Source organism: Danio aesculapii, chromosome 16, assembly GCF_903798145.1.
Source record: "Danio aesculapii chromosome 16, fDanAes4.1, whole genome shotgun sequence".
NCBI lineage: Eukaryota > Metazoa > Chordata > Actinopteri > Cypriniformes > Danionidae > Danio > Danio aesculapii.
Genome location: NC_079450.1, coordinates 31,399,716 through 31,417,619, shown reverse-complemented (window position 1 = coordinate 31,417,619; position 17,904 = coordinate 31,399,716). Strand labels below are relative to the sequence as shown.

The window sequence follows — 17,904 nt, the reverse complement described above, 5'->3', positions numbered from 1 at the left end:
TCTTTTTTTCTGAGTAGTATTTTATTGAGTGTTAACTGTGGTAAAACTGTATGTTATTGTTTATTTAATATTGGAAAATTGATTTAGGTGTGTTAGACTTATATTGTTATGATAACAAGAAGAAATTTAATCATATCTTAATGTTAAAACGGCTGCCATAACATTATTTATTAATATGTGTTTTTGGATTCTGGAAATTAAAATTAAAAATGTTTTACGTTTTGAAATGGGCTGAACAATATTTATGTGGAATAGGAATCATTACTTCTAATATGCTTCAGTGTTTCTCAACCGCATTCCTGGAGACCCACCCTACATGTTTTGGATGTCTCCTTTGTACGTAACACTCATTACAGCTCTTTCAGGCTCTGCTAATGAGCTGCTGATCTGAATCAGGTGTGTTTGGTTAAGCAGACTAGGAAAATGTGCAGAGCTGGTGGTGCTCCAGGCACGTGGTTGAGAAACACTAATATAGGCTATAGTTATATCTTACAGGTACTAGAAAAACATTGGGTATATATTTGGGAATATATTTAAAATACAACAAATGTCTTTAAATAAAAAGTCAGTTCTAAAACTTCTTTTTACATAAACTAGCTAAACCACACTTTTATAACACCTTACATATTTCCACTTAATATGCTGAAATCGATATTGCCAAAAAGTTTTAATAGGAAAAAAGCTGTATTCTTTCTAATTCCTAAAAAAATACAGTTCCATAACTTATTAACTCTATTAATTGTAACATCACGTTTAAGACTCCCTGTTGTCTACTTAGCATACTAACATTTGATATAGACATTTTAAGCCTAATGGAAGAGAATCACACTCTACTGTTTTCCTTTGCCATTACCGGAAAATTAATAATCCACCGCCCTCCAATGGGCTTTAGCATTTGACGGTACGTCATACGGTGGGCGGTCTCAGTGCAACGTGCTCTCTGTGTACATAGTACAACGTGCCGGAATCAGGAGAGCAGTGACTCCGTAGTTGACATTTATCAGAGGCTGCTTTGTGGCTCACATCATTCATTTGACCTGGCGTGGGAGCCGACAATCAAAGACAGCAAAAGGGATTCTGACATGCACTTTCAGAAATGTGAGTACGACTACTTTTTACTCATTTTCAGGATCTGTACGACAAACATGTGATGGATAATGTGACATGAATTGTCAAATAAAACCTAAATGTTGATTTTATGAAGTGGTTAAAGAGACAAAAGAAAATAACTATTACACTGTAAACAAATGCTAACTGTAGTTATTACTTTAAACGAAGTTTTCTACCTGTGTAAGCTTTTAAAGAATAATGCTTATACAGACTAATGTTTTGTGTCGTACAACCTGGTTTACGTCTATTAAATAATACGTTAGTGTGAATATTAAATTGCCTAGGTTTTCAACGAATGAGATTGAAGGCAAGTTTCGACCTATTTTAATCTTATACTATTAAGCGTTAACTAAGTCATTTTAACAAGGCGTAAGCTATCAAGTATGGTCGTAACAACGTTTTTAATGGATTACTACGTTTTTGTTTTGCTGTTTACAAGATATAATTTATGACGTAAGTTCAGTGGTGTGTGTCCGTTTAAAATAGAATGAGCTCATTTGAATGAGGATTCCCCAACAACATAGCGCTGTGAGTGACCGATTTCATTTTAACAGCTTTTTGGACAACCCCCCTTGCGAAATTACTCCTCCCTGACTTTCGCTTCCTCTAATGGGTGTCGGTCCTGTTTTTAAGAAGAGAAAGACTGAGTACGAGACTAATGAAAAGAAAACTGTCAACTATAAATGATGCCATTTTTTATGAGTGGAACAATTGCCTTGTGGAATAGATAAAGAGCGTAGGAATAAACTATTACCTAAGATTTAAGCGAGTAGTAAATAGATGTAGGCTACTCTGTCTATGTGTGTGTGTGTGTGTGTGTGTGTGCGTGTGTGTGTGTGTATCAGAGCGCTACGGAATCCCCACGAGACTCCCACGCGCGCGTGACTCACTGGTCAGGGTTTTCCGTCTAGAGGTGCGAGGGTATCCCGATCGATTACGCTTCGGTCATTCGGCTTATACTTAAGTTTCGGTCATTCAAAGCACATTATGTGTAGGGTAGCCTATGGGACATTATCTGAAAATTTTCAAAAATGGACTGATGGTTGATTTCTATGAGTTGTTCAGTAAATATGCCATTAATTTGGTTCTCAGACTTCATACTGTACAAACACTGGCATTGTCCTTGTCCTCAGCTCAATTGAATCTGCAGCTTTAATAGTTTTATTAAGCTAAAAACTGTTATTTAGTGGGGGGGAAACTTCAGAAATAGCAAGTTTAAGTTGTTATTCACATCAATTGATTAAAAAATTTAAATCATATATAAATTCTACAAATATATAATACAAATAAATTTACACAATCTAAAACCCAGCAGTCAACTTTATCAAATGAAATGAGTGTAGTTAACTCAAAATTTACTGAAAGTTAATTCTACTCATTTGAAAAGAGTTTTAAACTCAGTGTTGAAGGTAATGAGTTAATTAAATACCTAATTACTTCAACTTGTAAGTTCACAGTACTCGTAAAGATTATTTTTTTAACTTAAACGGTTTAAGTTGCTGTAACTTATTGGGTTTTACAGTACTCAGTTGGTTTGAGTTCATACTAAGATTAAGTTCATAGTACTTAGGTTTAGGATTAGGTTTTTTACTAAAATGCTTTGTTGCAATTGGTCTCCTCAAATGGTTTGAATTACCTTAACTTTTTGGGTTTTATAGTGCATTTGTCCCCATGTTTCTGTCAATCCTGTCACATATGCATTAAATTTAACATGAAATATGTGCAATACATGTTTAAGGCTATAACTCGGAAGTGGCATCATATGATTTTTTTGAGGACGACAAGCTTAAGTCAGGCTCTGTCACAGTTTTATAAGTAAAAAAGTAAGTTTCTGGTAGAATGTCCCCTATAGTGTCATGTGACCCTCATTGCATTTGATAAGAAAAGTAGACCTGCTAGCAAATTGAGATTTTCTACCATGAGGGGAGAACACATTTTCAACGTCTCTCAAATGTCAGTATAACGTAGTCACATGAATTAAGGACTGCTAACTCTTTTTCAACATCTCTTAAACATCGTTTTAACATTCATTCCTTAAATGGATATGACTTAAAACTTGGCTACCCTTTAATATTAATAATATATTGATAAAACAAATCAAGTCTAAATTATAAAACTATCAAGTTTCACCACAATGAGAGTTATGTACGGAGAGCAGGAGTTATTTTAAAACGTTTTCAACATCTCTCAAACATGTTAAGATTATACTTTTTAACTAGTTTAGAATTTTAAACATCTAAGTGTGTTAACTGATAACCTACTAGTGACCAAGCCCATGGCTTATTTATGAACATTTGCTTTAATAAAAATAAATAGGTTAAGGATTATGACCACTCATTTGTAATTTCATTTTTTACAACCAATTCTAAAAAAAAATTGAGGCTCCAATAGAGAAACAATGGAAAGTGTTACACAGTTTTATGATGTAAATGCTTTATATATTTATAACCACTGTAACCCTAGAATGGTTGTGGTCATTTATGACAATGATATTACCCTGGTAACCCACTGCTTCATGAACTCACTCATGTATCGCCTACACAATGTAAATAAATGATTCATCCTGAGACATTATTACATGACCTCATGAATTTGTATATCTGTCAAAGTCCGTCATTGTTTAAACCCTAATTTTTGACCTGTGTATTTTCAGAAAGAGCATCTTTCTTTACCTTGAGTCATTTAATATGACCACTGTATGTACGCTGATAAGCAGCAGACCAGTATTTTTTGAGACAGTGAGCTTTAAAAATGAACAGGCTGAGAAATGGTAACTTGAATAGTAATATAAAAAAATATTAACTTGAACTGGAATGGAGAACAAAACAAGAAGAGAGATAAGAAAAGGAATGATCCTCTCGAGGTTTCGGCCAGTGGAATTTCCATGCTGATTAAACCAAAGTTGCCTTCCTCTTTTGAATCCCCATCACCATAAGAATTACATAATGTTTTGGGGAAACCAGTGATTTTTCCTGTAAAGGAATACCTTACAGATCGAGACACTTAAAGTAGCTATTGTATCTGTGCTATAAATAGAGGAATTAACAAAAACAGTGATATAACATTTAGGCTTGTACATACAGACAGAACTTTTATTACATTTAGGAGCTGCATAACATATTCTGACATACCTTTTAAAAAGTTAAATGACGTAAAACTGTTTTCTTCTACAGAAAAAAAAACTTATTAAAAGCACTAATTCAGTTATTATCTGTATTATTTCGTCTGTTTTTAATCCCCGGTGGTGAGAAGAAGTATTGCATCTTAATTGTGATGTCTGACGCTGTTTTCAGCTCAGTGCTATCACTCAGTGCAACGGCTGGAAGGCATCATATCTGACTCTGAATCAGTGTTTAGTATCTGTTCATACACCTCTGATGGGCCCCTTGAAGCCTATACGTCACCGTTGCAGAAGGATGTGGTTTGACACAAAGAGCGTAATGGAGTAAAGGAAATAGTTGAAAGAGTGCTGTGTGAAACAGACGTAGCGTTTCTGAGGAAGAAGACAGGTAGACGTGACCTCACCACCTCTTTTCCAAATGGAGTGCCTTCCTCACGGGTTAGAGGATGAGCATTATGCTCCTTTGGCGGAAATTTCTTTTCTTATCTCACGTTTGGGGTCAAGATTTTGAAGAAACTTTCCTTCCCTCTGCTCTAGAAGACGTAACCGATGCCTACTGGAAACCTCCGATATTTGCATTCTTGTCTTTGAGTTTCTTTTAGTGACTAAGACTAAGAAAATACCTTTTTTGTGTGTGTCATATCAACAGCTGGTGTTAAAGTGGCCCTGAGGAAATCATATTACTGGAGAAATTGATCGGGTTTACCTGAAAATAACAACAATAAACGGGATCAGCAAGATGTGAACGTTTTACTTGTCTTGATTGCTTTTAAATTACTTTGCAGTTGAAAAATTAAAGGCTTTTTTTTATCTGGAATATAATAAAAATAAACATTTCTTCAGCTCATTCATTGTTTTAAGCTTAAAATTATATATTTAGTAGTATTTGTTTTTATTCGAGTCTGTTATTTGCTTGAACAGGATTGTTGTCAGGATTGTAGTTTAGTCATTATATTATCGTACAATAAATTACATATTTAATGAATATACAATATACTAAATTAATATGATATACAATATGTTTATGAACAAGAACAAAGAAACAACGTTTGTGCTCAATACATCAATAAAAATGTAGATATATCATATTTACGCTACGTTTTTTTTAAATGTAAAAACTTTTTTTATGCTGACCAAGGGTTGTTGAAATATATATATATATATATATATATATTTTAAATTTTGTATTTGTATTTTAAATTGTAATTTACTTTTTGATAGTGATTTAGTGATTTTTATATCACTGAACAATATCTACAGTATATGAAGTGTGCTTTACACTGGTGAGTGGGCTTGACAAACCACCTGTAGAAACACTTTCCGCTCTATAAATATTCTATCTGAGCACTAACAGTTCTTATGTATAATTGCCTCTTCTTGTTGAATCGCTGAATGCCTTCTCAATTGTGAGTCACTTTGGACAAATGCATCCTGCTAAATGTCTAAATGTAAAATATATGTTCCAAAATTAACAGTTGAAATGCTGGTAAAACCTTCATGTAGTATTTAAACCCTGTTTGTTAATTACTTATGTTGGTTATGCTTCAAATGCTTCTTCCTCTGTCAAAGAAATCTTATCATATGGAAGGAGAATAAACATTTTCTCACAGTGAAAGATAATTATTAGCATATTTGTATGTGTACGTAAGAAAGTCATGATCATATATAAATATAAAATAAACAAAAATGAGCCTGTGCATTGAAACAGTGCCAGTCTGTTTTCATTGAGCTCCATCAGATTAGGCATCTTACACCCATAGGAGTCTTCTATTACTTTCACTCTCTGAGGCTATTTTTTCTAATGGAAGGATGGAATTAATGATTTAACTACTTGAAATGTGCTTTATCTCACTTATCTTTACTATAATGTTCTAAAAATCTTCTGACTATATTCAGAATATATCCCAGTCTTCTGTACGTTATAGCTTCAGTAAAGAAAAAATCTGTTTCCACAGCTCCGAAGGAAAAGGTGTGTTACCCTCTTCCCACAGTGAAGAAACTCCTGGAGCAGAAGAGAAAGAGAGAAACCTCCACCTCAGCACCTCCATCCTGCTCGACAGCATCTTATACTGCTGGTGGAGCAGCTTCTGTCCCAGTGAGTCAAGCATAATAAAATACAAAAGTCTTGAGGCTTTAATCATCTCACAACATTAATCATCCTCCAAATTGATTCCAGCAGGTGTTGGCATCAGTACAATCTCCTACAGCCGGTAAGAATGACCGTCTCACACATCGAGAATTTAGATCTCAAAATTGGACTTGTTTAGATTCTTAAGATGATTGTTTTCTTTGCAGGAACCAGTGTAAGCTACACAGACATGGCAGCAGTACGATACAATAGATGGGATGTTTCCAGCATTCATCAGGCACATTCCTCCATACAGCAGTGCAGCCCCTTCCCATTTATGTCCAGCTCTTCCAGCGCACCAAACTTTACTCAGACTGGACAGACACTTCCCAGTGGCTACAGCCCACAGCAAATCCAAGAATGCCAGGATCCCCAGACAACACAGCTATACGTAAGGACCACAGTAATGGTTCTCTCATACACAGTTAAAGTTAGAATTATTAGATTCTAACTAATAATTATTATTAGAATTATTAAATTTCCTCCTTTTTAAAATATTTTCCAAATTAAATTTTCACAGTATGTCTGATTATATTTTTTCTTCTGGAGAAAGTCTTATGTGTTTTATTTCAGCTAGAATAAAAGCAGTTTTTAATTTTTTAAAAAGCCATTTTTTAAACAGAAATGTAATGAATGTGCACTGAGAGTGCTGTATAACAAGCAGGACTTATGTTGTTGCCAAAACCGCACATTTTGCTGCTTTCTGCATTTATCTTATTGAAAATTAACAATCGTAGCCGCTGCATCCCATCTGAATTTCCTCGGGCTCCTGTGTGCAGGCTCAGTAATTTTATGTTCATGGCTATGAATAGGTTATTTTCATTGCCTTAAAAGTGAAATAACTGAACATAAACATAGGAGGCTGAAATGTCAGACAGCATTTAGAGCAGGGGTGCCCAAACATTTTCTTTTGAAGGGCCAAAAACCAAACTTTATTGAGGCTAGTGGGCCGAAGCTAAATATACTGTAGTTGCCATGAGTAATTTCCTAAATTATTTAATAATATTAAAAATAACTAGAAAGCATTGTTTTATATTAACTAATACAGTATTTTTTTTTTTACATTTTATAATGATCTTATTACAGTAAAAACAAAACAAAATCTAATTTATAACAGAATGGAGTTATGCTAGTTTTTGCCTGGATTTGCTCACTGATGTCTTCTGCATAGTCCTCTACTTGTCGAGTGACAGAATGTTTTACAAACATAGATTTGTTTACATTAATTGAAACATTTCATTTGAGTTTGCCTTTTTTTTTTTGTAGCTCAGTAAAAAAACAAACAAACAAAAAAGGTTACGTCAAATTAGAAATGAGGATCTGTTAAATGCGTTCACCCCAACCCTCTCCATCATGCTCAGATGGGGTGGTGGGCCAAATCAAAGATTACAGTGGGACAACTTTGGCCCGCGGGCCCGACTTTGGGTATCTCTGATTTAGAGGTTTTTTGCATCTGAACTCTTCACATGATTTCTCATTCACATATGAACTGCACTCGAAACATCAACAGCTTTCACACTTCTTTCCAAATTAAAGTCAAGGATCACAAGGACACTCTGCGATCCTCTTAAAATGCTTCTTAAAATGCGTTGTGACCCACATGTTGAGGAACACAGAGCTACAGGGCATTTCACAGTTGACACCTCAGACCTCAAATAAAGAAAATTCTGGATTATTGTGTTTCACATCTCATATTTAACCTGGAGCTACCCATTAATCCTGTCTATTCAAATGTCGAGATTTCACACTGTATGGTTCTAAACTATGGATTATTGTCCTTATTTAAATATTTGTGGTGTCAGTGTCATTTAGGACTTTGAAGGTAAGAATGAAACAATGTCTTATTTCCCCAACTGACACATTTTCTGTTACCGTCAGACATTTCTCTTTATATACGATTCATATTGTTTTTGTGACTGTCCAAAACATGTAAATATGGCTCTTTCCTTCTGTTTTTTGCATGTTTACTTATATATGCAAAAAGATGCCATCAGATCAGTTCTGTGGTACCAGCGTGATGAATATTTACTCACACTGGCAGAAATGCATTTGAAAGAATGCGGTGCTAGAAGCTTAGCAGCTGACAGGCGATCACGTACCTTGAATTAAAAGATAAGAGTCAGTTTACTCGTGGCTTAAAGTATCTAAACTATTTTAAGCATGAAAATTCATATGGCCGATGGGGTAAAAATGATCTGATTGTTGTCTTTCTGTTCTCACAGTCTTTAACAGAGTGCCCTGTAACTGCAGCAGTGACTGACCTGACTGGGACGGTCCCGGTTCAGAGCTCAGGCTTGTGTTGGCCATCTGAGTCCCGAGTGGAAGATCATTTAAGCCCGTACGGCCTACAGGCGTTTAGGTCACAGATGGACATGGTGAAGCTGCAGGAGGCTCGAGTCTTCCTGCAGAGCATGGATTACAGCAGTACCACCTGGCAGGACGATGACGGAGACACGTAAGGAACATTTAGTGAATGTCGTTCAGGGTGGAGATTTAAAAAACATTTGAAAGTATGATCTATTGTTGCAGACCTCAAACCATTTACTCAAACTCAAAAGGTTCTACACTTTTAGGAACTTCTTTCTTCTGTTGAACACAAAACAAGATATTCTGAAGAATGTTGGAATAATGTACATCCTTAGTACTGTGAACAAGATTACTATGGAAATCACTGGCTGCTTATTTTCCATCATTCTTCAGTTTGTGTTCAAAAGAACAAGTGGACAATGAGTAAATGATGGCAGAGTTTTTATTTTTGGGTGAACTATCCTTATAAGTGGACTTTAAAAGGGTATACCACTAGGGATGGGACGATAACCATTTTCAAGGTTTACTATTGTTTGGTAAGAGTCAAGGTTTTAAAACCGCCAAAACTTTATGTTATACTGTTCCTACAGTATATATGTAAGCTTTTTTTTTAATTATTATTTACATGTTTTTTACAACTATTTTATTTAGGTTTTTAGGGCGACAGTCTCTTGAGCTGAAATGGACCATCAAAGCTACTGGTCCAAAATATTTTAAATGTTTCTTAAAATAAAATATATGTGTTCAATTGTTTTTTTTTTACCCAGACATTTAAAAACAACATATTTTAGAGCAGTAATTACAGTACCATGATACTGTGAAATGATGAATTTTATCCAAGGTTATCATACAGTCAGAATCTTATACTGGCCCATGCCTATAAACCACCTGAGTACACTAACTAAAAATTATTATTCTCACCAAAGCAGAAAAACAGCAAAAAAAAAAAAAATGTTTAAACAAATTAACTTGAAAAAAATCTGATAGTATTATAACTTTGGATAAAGATATCACGGTTTTACAGTATTGTGATTACTGCTCTAAAATATTTTCTTTTTAAATTTCTGAGTAAAAAAACAGAGTTTTCCCCCTTAAATTCAATATATTTTATTTCAAGAAACATTTAAAATATTTTTGGAACAGTAAACATGTCAGGTTAAATGAATCAAAGTGAACAACTGACTTCTGCTCTCTTCGTTTGATTCAAAAACACAGATTTCTTTACAATTTACAACACAATCTTTGGATATCTTTTCTGCTGGAGATAAAAATAAATAAATCTTACATATACCATAGGAACGGAATAGCAGAATATTTGGGCGGTTTTAAAACCTTGACTTTTCCAATTATCAATTATTGTCCCATGCCTACAGTACTTGTTATTTACATTTCTAAGTTAATTAAACATTCTGAATAATAATAATTATGGAAAAATATACTTTGTCTTTTAAACCTTTTTTAAAACTATATGGTTGCATGTATTTTACAGTACATGTACCTACCATGTACTTACAGTAAACTCACCTACGAAAGTACTGGGTCATATAAGGTGAGTTTTAAAGTTGTGTTCAGGGGGAGGTTTAGGGAGAGTACCTAGGTAAATACCTAGTTGTTACCAGATAATGTAATGACTATTATCCCTTAATATGTAAACACCAAACAGGACTGTAAAACAAAGTGCACATATCATGAATACAAGCAATACATTTTAAATCAACCGACTTCTAAGACTTCTATTTGCCCAAACAACATTCATTCAAATTAGTTCAAATACTGTCCTAATGTAAATTTCTCAGTGAAATGATCAGCAAAACACCAGTAGTTGCTTCACTAGAAGGGTGCTCAAAGTTCTTAACTAATGAAACCACAGTGTGAGCTTCAGCCTTATTTAAACGTGAGCTCTGCACTTGAAATGAGATCTGAAACTTTGTCTTTCCTTCCTGTTAGCATTTTACATATCTACACAGCCAAAGGCCTGAGGGAGTATGCATTTGCTGCAGCAGAGAAACTTAATGGACTGGGGAAGCTGGACTCCAAAGAACACAAGGGAAAGGTGAATTTAGAAAAACTGGATAAATGTAACCCACAATGATTGATGATATTTCTGTTTATTAATGCATTCACTGACCTTTTGTATTCCAGACTGCTTTGCTGGTGGCTGTAACTGCCAATCAACCAGACATAGTGCAGGATTTACTCTATCTTGAGGCAGACATCAGCATCTGTGACGTCAATGGTCAGACCGCTCTTCATCTGGCAGCAACGTATGGATTCCCTCGGGTCATGCAGGTGAGAGAAATACACCACATGCTAATGAATCAATATCGCAAAAGCATGCATCTAAAAATACTGTGCTTTAATAGGTTATTCTCTATGCTGGACGCCGATTGGACCTGGAGGCTCGTAATTTTGAAGGTATAAAACTGTACACTGTCTAAACCCTATTAAAGTGAGATCCAGCCAGAAATTCAAATGTGCTGAAAGAGAATAAGTTCGTTCATTCATTCATTCATTGTCTTTTTGGCTTAGTACTTTTGTAATCAGAGGTCACAACAGCGGAATGAACCGCCAACTTATCCAGCATATGTTTTATGCAGCAAATGCCCTTCCGGCTGCAACCCATCACTGGGAAACACCCATACACTCTCATTTACACACACTACGGACAATTCAGCTCACCCAATTCACCTATTGACCTTATTCTTTGATGCGGAAGTGCGCTCGTTTTTGCAATTGTTTTTGAACTTTGTTCAAGTTGCCTATGGGAGAGATGATTAGGAATAATAAACGGCACAAAACGGTCAAACTACTTACTCTACATGCATTTATGACTAAACAGACAACGTAGCAATTAATATAATAAGAAAACATCAGTTTGCAACATCAACCAGCAAACCGAACTGTTTTTAAAGTCTAAAAATGAATTGAAGTGAATGAGACCGAAAGTCTCGGGCAAAAACGATTCCAATGGCTGCGCCCCCTCGTACGTGAAGGATAAGGTGAATAGCACATGTCTTTGGACTTGTGAGGGAAACCTGAGCACCCAAAGGAAACCCACGCGAACACGGGGAGAACATGCAAACTCCACACAGAAATGCTAACTGACCCAGCCGAGGCTCGAACCAGCGATCTATTTGCTGTGAGGCGACAACACTACCCGCTGCACCACCGTGCCACCGGAATAAGTTCACTTCTAAAATAAGAATTACCTGATTATTTACTCACCCTCCTTGTCATTCTTTACTCAAGAAGAAATTGAGCTTTTTGAAGAAAACCTGCAGGATTTTTTGCCATATTGTGACAGAGACGTTCAAAATTGCAGTTTCAGTCCAGCTTCAAAGCATTATAAATGGTCATACTTAAATAATAAGTGTCTTGTCTAGCAAAGCTATTTGTCCTTTTTTTTTATGTATGTACTTTTCATCTCTGAGTTGGTGCCAGATGAGTGATTGTAAAGTAGACAAATATTTATTTTTAAATTAAAAATGACCTATTGTTTCTCTAGGAAAGACCCCTTTTCCTTGGGTGGGATCATTTAGAGTGCTTTAAAGCTGCATTGAAACTGAAAGTTGGACGTTTAAACTACTTGTCACTATAAGTCCACTATATGAATCCTGCATGTTTACTTTAAAAGCATTCATTTCTCTTTTCGAAAGAAAGAAAGAAAGAAAGAAAGAAAGGAAGACTTGAGGTAGAGAGTAAATTAGTATTGTATTTTTACCCTGAAAATGCACTAATTCCTAATTTCATTCTCCCTTAGACCACCCACAATGTATGTAAATCGTATCTTCTGTGGTTGTTGGTAAATTCTAAAATAAAGTAAAAAATGCAGGCAAGGCAAAATTAATAGACAAAGGTCTTGAAGATACATTTGAGACGTGGCAGATCCTTTCACTTAATTAGACCTCAATGATATGTTAGGAGCCATAGATATTATTATTATTTTATATTATTATATTAGTTGTTTGTTTGTTTGTCTTACTCTCAAAGTTGAGTACTCATTGACCTGCATTTTTATAAATCAACAAAACCCACAGTTTCAGCTAAAAACTTCTTTATGGTGATAGTTAACCCACAAATAATAATTCTGCCATCATTTACTCCTCCTTTAAACCTTTACGAGTCTCCTTTTTCATATCATATTTTGAAAAATGTTGGAAACATTTAACCATCGTGGCATCACAGTGTTGGGTTGTGGCTGGAAGAGCACTTTCTGCATAAAACATATACTGGAAGAGTTGGTGGTTCATTCTGCCGTGGCAACCCCTGATTATTAAAGAAACTAAGCTGAAAAGAAAATGAATGAATGAATGAATGAATGAATGTCACATGCACTGTTACATGTAGTGAAATTGGACCCCCCGACCATACACAAACTTAACACATTTCAGGGAAGACAGGTCAGGTGAGAGGTAGCTTTAGAAAGAGGATATAAGATACATTAGGCGAAAAAAGCCCCTCCTAGACTGTCCTTAAAGTAGGGCAGTGTGAGATCAGGGGGAAAAGCCCAGGCAAACAAGCATATAAACACATAGACATAGACATAACATCGCAACAAGGGATGGGAACAGGGGATGTGGAGATAGTCCGATATAGGCGATAGCCATCTGGTCCTGCAGCTAAAGAGCGCTAGTTGCAGACCCGTCTACATATATACATATGTTTTATTTTTTAATTTCTACATATTAAAAACTTTCAAGGATTTAAGATGCTGATGATCTTTAAAGGAGTCATGAAAGAGGTCTATTAGTTATAGTGTATAGCTTTTAACTGTTAAAGTTATTATATATAAACTCTCCTTTTAGTCTTCTACTGGATGGTCTGAGGGAGATTAGCATTTATAGAATAAAAATATCCTGGTAATTTATTCACCCCCTCTTAATCCAAGATGTTAGTTTTCTTTCTTTCTTCAGTCGAAGAGAAATTGCTGCTTTTGAAGAAAACATGCAGGATTTTTCTTTATATAATACTTATATAAAACTTCTCTAATCTCTTACTAAAGAAACAGACGTCACCTACCTTTTTGATGGTCACAGTAACATGTCAGGAGATGTCTTGATTTTACTGTCTGTCCTTAGGTCTGACTCCTCTGCACTGTGTAGTGATCTCTCACAGTGCCACGATGAAGGCTATAAACGCTTCCTCCTCATCCTCAACATGGCTGGCTGATGGCAGTCTGCAGAATCAAGCAGAAGATAAACTTATGTGCTTACGGCTTCTCATAAATGCCGGAGCTTCAATTCTCAGTCAGGTATTCTTTTTAATGGCTTTTTAGGGTTTTAGATTTTCATCACAGTTTAAAACCAACAATATTAGGGTCATTTTAATTCATCTTTGCCAAAAGTTGCCTTAATAGATATACAGAACCACATTAACATACTTTATGAAAAATACCACAGTAAAGCATTTAAAAATATTTATTGATGAATCATTTTCAGTATATAGAGATAATCCTTCTATTTTTGAAAGATTTGGGTCTTATTGTGAAATTTAAATATTATAAAGTTTTCTGATATTTTTTGGTATTTTAAAGTTTTCTAATTTGTTTATATTTTTAAGTACATTTATTATTGTTATTTAAAGCTAAATTGTCATAACTTCAGTCTTTCAGAAGTAATTCTAATCTCAGTTCTAAAGAAATAATATTCTATAGAAACCATTAAAACTTTTAAATGGAAGTGTAAATATACAATGTTACCATTTTTTCAACATGGTTACTTTTTGTAAAGTTAGCAACAGCAAACAAGAATCACAGGTACTGATATTTACACACTGTGGTATATATTTCCACCATATAGGAATCAAATCTTTCCCAAATGTTCCTTTCTGACAGACAGACAAACAACTGATTTTGTCATTGTTCCGCATAGTGCGGTTACCTTTTGCCACGCAGGAAGGAAACCTCAACTATGCCAGCTTTGAAGTCTCTTCAGTTTCACTTTGTTGACTAATTTGCCTTTTTATTCTTTTTTAGGAAATCAAAAGCAACAAGACAGTTCTTCACCTGGCAGTGAAGGAGGGGAATATCCATCTTGTGCGTGTCCTTCTAGGCCATCAGCTCCCCAATATGCAGGAGTTCATCAACTTGAAAGTGAGAGACACATGATGACAACATTATATTGATTTTAATCATGCACATATGAAAGCTTATTTAAGTACACTGTAAAACCCAATAAGTTAAGGTAACTCAAACCATTTGAGGAAACTGATTGCAAAAAAACATTAAAGTTCAAAAACTAATCCTCATGAGTACTTTGAACTTAATCTATTTGAGTAAACGGAGCAATCTGAGCACTGTAAAACCCAATAAATGTAGAGAACTCAAACCATTTGAGGAAACCGATTGCTACAAACCATTTGAGTAACAAAACTAATCTATGAGTACTGTGATATTACTACATTTAAGTTGAAGTAATGAGGTGTTTAACTCATTACGTTCAACACTGAGTTCAAAACTCTTTTCAAATGAGTAGAATTAACTTTCAGTTACTTTTGAGTTAACACTCATTCCATTTGATAAGGTTGACTGTTGGGTTTTACAGTGTAGCTAATTTTACACTCGCCTCAGACTATTGCACATGTGAATGAGATGTTTATGATAAACAGCTTACATTTTATATTCAATGTTGAAGTTGTCTTGTTTATTACTCCATCAGCAAAACTCACAAAAATATCCGTTTTGTTCTTGGAATCATTTTAATGAGTTGTTTTTGTGAAAGACGTATGTCAACTTATGTTATCATTTGAGTAAAATCCCAAAGACTCGCTCGTAATTAAAGGAATTTCATCTCTAAGTTGTATGGAACAAACTCTGTAAACAATTCACTTCATTTATCAAATTATGTTTGAAGTTCCTGATTAAAAATTTGAATTAAATTTTTGTTTGTTTAAAACTAATTAGTTTAGTAAAAAACTAAACAAAATGGACTCACTTAAAATACAATATGCATTTCATTCCTGAATGATTGTAAGTTTTAGAATAAATTGTTTAAATGATTCTCTGAGTCACAAAAATTTGGTTTAAATTTATTCAAGGTCGTAGATTCGCTCTTGACATTGGTGGGGCCATACATACCTAGAGTGCATGCATTGAACAGCACAAATTCTGTTTTGCACTTTTAAAAACATGAATAAAGTACTTAATAATAAAAAATTTAATTATGTAAAATAAATAAAACACTGCACAAAAACACTGTTGACGAAGCATTTTATTTTAAAGATGATTAAATTATTGGTAGGGACATTTCAGATATTGGTGGGGACACATCCCCTCCGTCCATGCCAATTCTATGCTCTTGCATTTATTAATTAAAAAATTCTAAAATGAATCATTAGACTGAACGACCCAATGACTCACACATTAATCCAGTAATTTGTTTCATTCCTTTAAAAAAGTTTTTTTGAACAAATTGGTTGAGTGACTGACCCAGATACTCACTCATTACAGTAATTTGTTTCCTTTGTGAATGGTTTTCATTCTTTTTGAATGAATTGGTTGAGTGAACAGCTCATTGGGTCATAGCACGCACTGTTTTTTGCTAGTTTAGTTTAGGCCGTTGGCGTTGGTATCATTTTCACATTCTGCACCACAAGTTGTATCAAATGTATTTGACCCCATTTGTATTCCTACGAGCATGCTGGTCTGAAAAGGAGGTGTGTAAAGTTGAATTATTGGCATGTTGCTATTATGAGGCAACTGAAATAGGCCACGCTATTGACCAATTAAAAGCAACTCTAAAGCCAATAGTGCGCGATACACCTCTACTTGGGTCCACATCGCATTTGCACAAACATCTTTCCAAATGAAAAATGAAAAGATTAAAATGTAAAATAAGATTATTGTCTACATAAATATAAAAACAATTACCTCCTTCCATGCCTTCTTCACTTCAGGGTGCTTTGGTGGAATCTGGCTCATTCGCATCTCAACATGTGTCTGTTTCCTCACTAATGAAGCGTTCAGTTTTTCCACTGTCTGCCATGGTTTTCCACAAGTCTGCTATGTATATATTTAATGCAACAGTTGTGACCACAACTCACTCTTGAAAGGAATGGGAGATAACTCATTAAGAGAATAAAGATATATTTTTAGACCACGCACGCAGAGCATTTTTCCTGTCCTTAAAATAGCAAAAGTGGACATCCTAAGTGCACACACGCTAGCCACCCCCTGATTTAACTGTTTGAGCTTGTGTATTGTTGTAGACCCTGTATTGAAAAGACATTTAATGTTATCATTTATAGTGTGAATGGAACACCATCTGCAATCATGGTTGCCAGATCCTCATAAAAAAAACGATGCTAATCAAGCTAGCCCAGCTGTGTCCATCTTGGCTAAAATTGTTTTCACATTCAGTTGAAATTGCACGTTTCTGCCTGTGGCAATAATATGAAAGTATCTCAACTCTGCAGGAAAATGGCAAACTTGGCAACACAATGCGCAGTATCCCTCAAAGACAAGTCACTAACAGCAGAGTGGACCCAAAATAATGTTAATCAATTATCGCTACTTTTATTCTCATATGAACTGTGGGACATATAAAGTAAAGAATGAACAAGAGTGCATATATATCATACTCCGTGTAATGTTTGTCTCCTCTCAGGCTCATGGACACACTGCTCTACACATGGCTGCAGGGCTGCATGGAAATCCCTATCAGGAGGAACTGATCCAGCTGCTGCTGAAACATGGTGCTGATCCCAGCATCCGCAACCTGGAAAATGACCAGCCCGCTCATTTACTGCAGAGCGGAGACAAAGGAGAGAGAGTAAGCAGCCTTGCTTTATTAGCAGCATTCAGAAGCACTTATGCATACAGTGCCCTAAAAACAATTGTCTTGTTCAGATTGTACTGGAGCTTATTTAAAAAAAGCATGATGTGAAAAGAATAGAGTAAACACCGGCTGACATTTTCTTTTTATCTTCCTCAGCTCAAGCTAATCTTGAAGAAGAAAAGTGCCTCCTCTAGGCGGCGTATTACATCCTTACAGGATCAAGAGTGACTAGGACTGATTTTCAGTTCCGGCGTTCCCCACCTTCTCCAATAGAGATGCAGTTATCTGGATTAAATCACAGTATGCTCACGAAACTACAATTTTAAAACATTTTATGTTCAAATTATATTATTTTCCTTTAGAATTTGATTGGCTGAATGGATCTTTTTACAGATAATTATGGCCCAAGTATACATTCGTTTTTACACATTCACCAAGCAAATTTGTTTATAATAAGGCAATGA

The 17,904-nt window shown here is 35.1% G+C and overlaps 2 protein-coding genes across 2 annotated transcripts in view; one reads left to right on the top strand and one right to left on the bottom strand.

Moving 5' to 3' along the window:
• The window catches only part of si:ch211-79k12.2 (uncharacterized protein LOC568844 homolog), a 25,435-nt gene extending 14,313 nt beyond the window's left edge, over positions 1-11,122 (bottom strand). The window contains exons 1-2 of the mRNA XM_056475622.1: positions 10,795-11,122; positions 8,621-8,790 (exon numbers count right to left, since the gene is read on the bottom strand). The gene's annotated coding sequence lies outside the window, so the exon portion shown is untranslated. The remainder of the gene's footprint in view (positions 1-8,620; positions 8,791-10,794) is intronic.
• Positions 4,551-17,904, top strand: LOC130243090 (NF-kappa-B inhibitor delta). Its single transcript, XM_056475139.1, has 12 exons — positions 4,551-4,555; positions 6,128-6,326; positions 6,411-6,441; positions 6,527-6,750; positions 8,582-8,814; positions 10,614-10,719; positions 10,809-10,955; positions 11,030-11,081; positions 13,745-13,917; positions 14,641-14,757; positions 17,270-17,434; positions 17,597-17,904. Exons 1-12 carry the CDS (start codon positions 4,551-4,553, stop codon positions 17,666-17,668), a joined length of 1,524 nt encoding a protein of 507 aa, XP_056331114.1. The 3' UTR covers positions 17,669-17,904.